The sequence below is a fragment of the Pezoporus wallicus genome, unplaced genomic scaffold (genome assembly GCF_028554395.1).
Source record: "Pezoporus wallicus isolate ANWC-B61680 ecotype Strahan unplaced genomic scaffold, APGP_CSIRO_Pwel_v1 contig_9898, whole genome shotgun sequence".
NCBI lineage: Eukaryota > Metazoa > Chordata > Aves > Psittaciformes > Psittacidae > Pezoporus > Pezoporus wallicus.
In genome coordinates, this window is record NW_026638074.1 from 26,544 (window position 1) to 34,498 (window position 7,955).

Here is a 7,955-nt window from a genome sequence, read left to right on the forward strand (position 1 = left end):
GGGATCGCGGTTGGGTCGACGGGGTCCATAGGGGTGGTTCTGGGCGCTTTGGAGGCGCCTCTTGCTGCTTTGGAGGTGCCTTTGGGTGCTGCAAGGGCACCCACAACGGCGGCGGCACCTCCAGATGCATCCATAGGGCTCATGGGGGCGTCTTCGGTCAGGTCAATGGGGTCTACGGAGGTGGGTTTGGTGCCTTTGGGTGCTTTGGAGGCGCCTCTTGATGCTCTGGAGGTGCCTTTGGGTGCTTCAGGGGCATCCGCAACGGTGGCGGCACCTCCAGATGCATCCATAGGGATCACGGTTGGGTCGATGGGGTCCACAGGGGTGGGATCGGTGCCTCTGGGTGCTTTAGGGGCACCTTTAGGGGTTCTGCAGGCCCCCCTTGATGCCTTGGAGGTGCCCCTACGCGCTCTGGAGCTGGCGGCACCTCCGGATACATCCATAGGGCCCATGGGGGCATCGGCAGCGCTCGTGGTGGCGTCTCCAGAAGGTTCCACGGGGTCCATAGGGGTGGTGGTGGCACCTATGGGAGCGCCTATGGGACCTGTGGCGGTGCGCCGGGACCGGGTGGTGGCGCCCCTGTCCCTGTCCATGGTGCTGACGGGGGCACCCATGGCTGCGCCCACGGTGCCGGTGCCCGCGGCCCTGGCTATGGTGCTGGCACCATTGGGACCTCTGGACCTGGTGCTTCGGGACGGGGTGGTGGCACCTCGGGGCCTGGGGGGACGGGTGCTGCTGCGGGTGAGGCGCTGGGTGCCCCTATGGGTGCCAACGTCATGGTCACCGCTATGGGTGCCATCATGGTCATCACTATGGGTGCTATCACAATGGTCACCCCTATGGGTGCCACCTTGGTCATCCCTATGGGTGCCATCATGGACGTCCCCTCCTGGCTCCTCCATGGCCCCTGTGGACATGGAGCCAGGTTGGATGAGGGTTATGGGGGGGGAGCCCCATATGGGGTATGGGGGGGAATGGGTGGCAATGGGGGGGGTAATGGGGGGCAATAGGGGGTTAATAGGGGACAACGGGGGGGCAATGGGGGTAACAGAGAGGCAATGACAGGCACTAGGGGTGCAATGGGGGACGATGAAGCGTAATGGGGTGTCAGTGGGGGCCAATGGGGGTAATAGGGGACAATAGGGTCGGCAATGGGGGTCATGGGGGGCAATGGGGGGGCAATGGGGAGAGTTATTGGGGGCAAATAGGGGGTAATGGGGGTAATAGGAGATAATGGGGGGCCAGTGGGGTTCAATGGGGGGTGGGGAATGGGCTTCAATGGGGCTGTAACACAGGGCTCTATGGGGGGGGGGGCTTCCAGTAGGGGTGTTTCAATGGGGGGGTGCCCGCAGTGCATGCCGGGCCGGGCCGTGCGGGGAGGGGGGGTCCATGCTGGTGCCCTATGGGGTGTGTGGGGCAATGTGTGGGGCAATGGGGCGCAATGGGGGGCCCGAGGCCTCACCTTGATCCGCGGGGGGTTCGGCGCTAGGACCGGGCGGCGGCGGCGGCGGCGCGGGGCCGGGGGGCGGGGCCTGGGTAAGGGGCGGGGCCTGTGGGCGCTTCCGGGGAGGGAGGGAGCGGACGAGACCATGCGGTGGAACGGGGGGGGGGGGGTGCAGGGGAGGGATTGGGGTGAAATGGGGCGATTTCGGGGCTTTTAGGGGGGACTAGAGGGGGGTTGGGGCGGGATGGACCATTTTGGGGGGAATTGGGGTATTTTGAGGTGGGAATGGACCGTTTTGGGGGGAATTGGGGTATTTTGAGGTGGGAATGGATATTGGGGGGAATTGGGGTATTTTGAGGTGGGAATGGACCATTTTTGAGGGGGAAATTGGGGTATTTTGAGGTGGGAATGGACCATATTGGGGGGAATTGGGGTATTTTGAGGTGGGAATGGACCATTTTGGGGGGAATTGGGGTATTTTGAGGTGGGAATGGACCATATTGGGGGGAATTGGGGTATTTTGAGGTGGGAATGGACCATTTTGGGGGGAATTGGGGTATTTTGAGGTGGGAATGGACCATTTTGGGGGGAACTGGGTGCTTTCTTTTGGGGATGAATCAATTTGGGGGGAATCGCGGTGTTTGGGTCGGAATGAACCATTCTGAGGGGGGATTAGTGGAAATTGGGGTCCTTTTTGCCCCCAAAGTGGGTCGTGTCCCCCCCCCCCAACGGATCTGGAGCCCCCCAAGTGCTGCCCATCACCATTTATTGCTCTGTCCCGTGTGTGTGACCCCTTAAACCAAAGCACCCCCCAAGGTAGGGGGGGTCAGGCCAGGCCGGAGCCCCCCCCCTCACCGGGTACGGGGTTCCCCATGGTGTCTCCCAAGGGGTCCTCCATGGGGTGGGGGTCCCTCAGTGCCTCTGGGTCCTCGGTGGCGCTGGCGCCCCCCATGGTGGGGATGGGCTCGTCCAAAGCATCCCCTTCATCCCATTCATCCCCATCCCCTTCATCCTCCTCTTCCTCCTCCTCCTCCTCCCGGGGGTCGGGGGGGGGCTCATTGAAGTAGGCCTCCCTGGTGATGCCGCTGACCCAGCGCTCCAGGGGGGGGGCGCTGGTGAACCGGAGCCGGCCCCCCCCAACTCCCCCCCCCGCCGCAGTGGTCGTGGCCGTGCCCAGCAGGAACCAGACCCCGCGCTCCACGCACGCCAATGGGGAGCCACCAAGTGCCTGCGGGGGGGGAGGGGGCTTCAAATAGACCCAAAACAGCCCAAAATAGCCCCAAAACAGCCCAAAATAGCCCCAAAACAGCCCGAAATAGCCCCATAATAGCCCCCAAACGGCCCCAAATAGGCCCAAACCAGCCCCAAACTGCCCGAGATAGCCCCAAAACAGCCCCCAAACAACTGAGCCCCCCCCCCCGAAATAGCCTGGAACAGCATAAAGCAGCCCAAAATAGACCAAAACCAGGCTAAGGCAGCCCAAATGGGTCCTGGGGACTCCAAAGAGACCCCAAAGGGACCCCATAAGGAACATAAGGACCCCAATGGCTCCCCATGACCCCATAGAGACCCAATGGCCCCCAGTGGCCCCCAATGGCCCCATGGGCACCCAATGGCCCCACAGGCCCCTGAACAGCCCCACAGGCACCCAATGACCCCCAACAGCCCCATAGGCCCCCGAATGGCCCCATAGGCACCCAATGGCCCCCCACAGACCTGCCGGGTGCTGTTGCCCTCGAGCACGGTGACACAAACGGTGTCGTTGGGGGTCGGGGTCTCGCAGGGTTCCGGCAGAGACACCTCCACGCTGAGCACATCCATGGGGCTGGGGGAGCCTGCTCACAGGGGGGGCAATGGGGTCAATGGGGGCAACAGGGCAATGGAGGCTATGGGGCAATGGGTTCAATAGGGGCAATGGGGGCTATGGGGCAATGGGGTCAATAGGGGCAATGGGGTCTATGGGGAAATGGGGACACACTCCCTCCCATAGGGCTCTATAGGTCTCACCCCATAGGATTTATGGGGTCTATGGGTCTCCATAGGATCTATGGGGTCTATGGGGCTCACTCCATAGAATATATAGAATCTATGGGTCCCCCCATATAGGCTCTATGGGTCTCACCCCATAGGCTCTATGTGTCCCTATGTGTCTCTATGTGTCCCTATGTGTCTCTAGGGTCCCTATGTGTCTCTATGGGGTCCCTATGTGTCTCTATGGGTCCCTATGTGTCTCTATGGTCCCTATGTGTCTCTATGGTCCCTATGTGTCTCTATGGGTCCCTATGGTCCTTACATGTCCCTATGGTCCCCATGTCTCTCTATGGTCCCTATGTGTCTCTATGGTCCCTATGGTCTCTATGGTCCCCATGTCTCTCTATGGTCCCTATGTGTCTCTATGGTCGCTATGTCTCTCTATGGTCCCTATGTGTCCCTATGGTCCCTATGGTCCCTATGTGTCTCTATGGTCCCTATGTGTCTCTATGTGTCCCTATGGTCTCTATGCTCCCTATGTGTCTCTATGGTCCCTATGGTCTCTATGGTCCCTATGTGTCTCTATGGTCCCTATGTGTCTCTATGTGTCTATGGTCCCTATGTGTCCCTATGGTCCCTATGGTCTCTATGGTCCCTATGTGTCTCTATGGTCCCTATGTGTCTCTATGGTCCCTATGGTCTCTATGGTCCCTATGTGTCTCTATGGTCCCTATGGTCTCTATGGTCCCCATGTCCCTATGGTCTCTATGGTCCCTATGTGTCTCTATGGTCCCTATGTGTCTCTATGGTCCCTATGTGTCTCTATGGTCCCTATGGTCTCTATGGTCCCTATGTGTCTCTATGGTCCCTATGGTCTCTATGGTCCCTATGTCTCTCTATGGTCCCTATGTGTCCCTATGGTCCCTATGGTCCCTATGTGTCTCTATGTGTCCCTATGTGTCTCTATGTGTCCCTATGTGTCCCTATGTGTCCCTATGTGTCTCTATGTGTCCCTATGTGTCTCTATGTGTTCCTATGTGTCTCTATGTGTCTCTATGTGTCTCTATGTGTCCCTATGTGTCTCTATGTGTCCCTATGTGTCTCTATGTGTCTCTATGTGTCCCTATGTGTCTCTATGTGTCACTATGTGTCACTATGTGTCACTATGTGTCACTATGTGTCCCTATGTGTCACTATGTGTCTCTATGTGTCCCTATGTGTCTCTATGTGTCTCTATGGTCCCTATGTGTCTCTATGTCCCCATGTGTCCCTATGTGTCTCTATGTGTCCCTATGTGTCTCTATGTCCCTATGTGTCTCTATGTGTCTCTATGTGTCTCTATGTGTCTCTATGTGTCTCTATGTCCCTATGTCTCTATGTGTCCCTATGTGTCCCTATGGTCTCTATGTGTCCCTATGTGTCTCTATGGTCTCTATGTGTCACTCTGTGTCTCTATGTGTCCCTATGTGTCTCTATGTGTCTCTATGTGTCTCTATGTGTCTCTATGTGTCCCTATGTGTCTCTATGTGTCCCTATGTGTCTCTATGTGTCCCTATGTGTCTCTATGTGTCCCTATGTGTCCCTATGTGTCTCTATGTCCCTATGTGTCTCTATGGTCCCTATGGTCTCTATGGTCCCTATGTGTCTCTATGGTCCCTATGTGTCTCTATGTGTCCCTATGTGTCTCTATGTGTCCCTATGTGTCTCTATGTGTCCCTATGTGTCTCTATGTGTCCCTATGTGTCTCTATGTGTCCCTATGTGTCTCTATGTGTCCCTATGTGTCTCTATGTGTCCCTATGTGTCTCTATGGTCCCTATGTGTCTCTATGGTCCCTATGTGTCCCTATGGGTCCCTATGTGTCTCTATGGTCTCTATGGTCCCTATGTGTCTCTATGGTCCCTATGTGTCTCTATGGTCCCTATGGTCTCTATGGTCCCTATGTGTCTCTATGGTCCCTATGGTCTCTATGTCCCTATGGTCTCTATGTGTCCCTATGTGTCTCTCTATGTGTCTCTATGGTCCCTATGTGTCTCTATGGTATGGTCCCTATGTGTGTCTCTATGGTCCCTATGGTCTCTATGCTCCCTATGTGTCTCTATGGTCCCTATGGTCTCTGTTCTATAGGGTAGAGCTATAGGGATGCTATGGGTCTCTATGGGTTTCTATGGGGTCCCTATTGTTCTCTATGGGTTTCTATGGGGTCCCTATGGGTCTCTATGGGTTTCTATGGGGTCCCTATGGGTCTCTATGGGTTTCTATGGGGTCCCTATGGGTCTCTATGGGTCCCCATGGGTCCCTGTGGGCCGGCAGGGGGGCACTCACCCGATGAAGCAGTGCGCGGCGCTCAGCACCCAGCTCTCCGCTATCAGCGCCCCCCAGCACTGGGGCCGCCCCCCCCGCAGCAGCGCCACGGACCAGGGCCACGCCGCGCCGCTAGGGGGCGCCAAAGCGGGGCCGCCCCACATCCCGCACCCTGCGGAGGGGACACACAGGGGTCTATGGGGCGCCCCATAGCCCTATGGGGGGACACACAGAGGGGTCTGTGGGGCACCCCATAGCTCTATGATGGGGACACACACACAGAGGGGTCTATGGAGCGCCCCATAGCTCTATGAGGGGGACATACAGGGTTCTATGGGGCGCCCCACAGCTCTATGGGTCCCAGTTACGGGCCGCGGCTGCCCTTACCCAGGCACAGCCCCTCCTCGCTGTGGGGCTCGGTGGCGGCGTCGTGGGGCTGGAGGAAGGCGCCGGGGGGGAGGTGGCGCCGCAGCCACCGCGTGTGGGCGCCCAGCGCCGTGCCCAGCACTGGCAGCCCCGGGCGGGCGCAGCCCACGGCGAAGCTCAGCACCCCCGCCTGGAACCAGCGCCCGGAGCCCCCCCGGCACTGGATGGGGCCCCCCGAGTCCGCCTGTGGGAGACAGCGGCACCCGAGGGGTCATGCAGGGGTCAGGTGGGGGTCACGGAGGCCAGGTAGGGGTCAGACAGGGGTCACACAGGGGTCAGGTGGGGTCACATAGAGGTCAGGTAGGGGTCACATAGAGGTCAGGTAGGGGTCAGGTGGGGTCACATAGAGGTCAGGTAGGGGTCAGACAGGGGTCAGACAGGGGTCACATAGAGGTCAGGTAGGGGTCAGGTGGGGTCACATAGAGATCAGGTAGGGGTCAGACAGGGGTCACATAGAGGTCAGGTAGGGGTCAGGTGGGGTCACATAGAGGTCAGGTAGGGGTCACATAGAGGTCAGGTAGGGGTCAGGTGGGGTCAGGTGGGGTCACATAGAGGTCAGGTAGGGGTCAGACGGGTCACATAGAGGTCAGGTAGGGGTCAGGTGAGGTCACATAGAGGTCAGGTAGGGGTCAGACAGGGGTCACATAGAGGTCAGGTAGGGGTCAGGTGGGGTCACATAGAGGTCAGGTAGGGGTCAGGTGGGGTCACATAGAGGCCAGGTAGGGGTCAGACAGGGGTCACATAGAGGTAGGTGGGGTCACATAGAGGTCAGATAGGGGTCAGGTGGGGTCACATAGAGATCAGGTAGGGGTCAGACGGGTCACATAGAGGTCAGGTAGGGGTCAGGTGGGGTCACATAGAGGTCAGGTAGGGGTCAGACATGGGTCAGGTAGGGGTCATATAAGGTCACATATGGGTCAGATAAGGGTCATATAGGGTCATATGGGGGTCAGGTATGGGGTTATATAGAGGTCATATAGAGTCACATAGAGATCATACAGAGATTATACAGAGGTCATATAGGGGTCAGATGAGGGTTATATGAGGTCATATAGAGTCAGGGTCAGATAGGGGTCAGATAGGGGATATGGGGTCAGGCATGGGGTCATATAGGGGATATGGAGTCAGGTATGGGGTCAGAGGATATAGAATCAGGTATGGGGTCATATAGGGGTATAAACAGTGTTATAGGGCACATCCAGCTCTACACAACATATAGACCCATAAACGGCTATACAGAGGAACACAGAATAACATCCCTATATCCCCCCATAGGCTCCCATAGGGCTCCATAGGCCCCCATAGGGCTCCATAGGCTCCCATAGGGCTCCATAGTGCTCTATAGGGCTCCATAGGCTCCCATAGTGCTCCCATAGGGCCCCCATAGGGCTCCATAGCCTCCCATAGTCTCCCATAGGGCCCCCATAGTGCTCCCATAGGCTCCCCATAGGGCTCCCATAGGGCTCCATAGTCTCCCATAGTCTCCCATAGGGCTCCCATAGGGCTTCATAGGCTCCCATAGTGCTCCCATAGGGCCCCCATGGGGCTCCATAGGCTCCCATAGGGCTCCCATAGTCTCCCATAGGGCCCCCATAGTGCTCCCATAGGCTCCCCATAGGGCTCCATAGGCTCCCATAGGGCTCCATAGTGCTCTATAGGGCTCCATAGGCTCCCATAGGGCCCCCATAGGGCTCCATAGCCTCCCATAGTCTCCCATAGGGCCCCCATAGTGCTCCCATAGGCTCCCCATAGGGCTCCCATAGGGCTCCATAGCTTCCCATAGTCTCCCATAGGGCCCCCATAGGGGCTCC

At 58.0% G+C, this 7,955-nt stretch overlaps 1 protein-coding gene across 1 annotated transcript; it reads right to left on the bottom strand.

Annotated features, from left to right (window-relative positions):
- Positions 1 to 2,499: 2,499 nt before the first annotated feature.
- On the bottom strand, positions 2,500 to 6,328 carry LOC130598950 (serine protease 53-like; the record flags this gene model as incomplete). Its single annotated transcript, XM_057408926.1, has 4 exons — positions 2,500 to 2,672; positions 3,161 to 3,279; positions 5,740 to 5,890; positions 6,106 to 6,328. Coding segments are annotated over 4 exons (666 nt in total), but the record flags the coding sequence as incomplete, so codon positions are not given.
- Between the last annotated feature and the right edge of the window lie 1,627 nt (positions 6,329 to 7,955).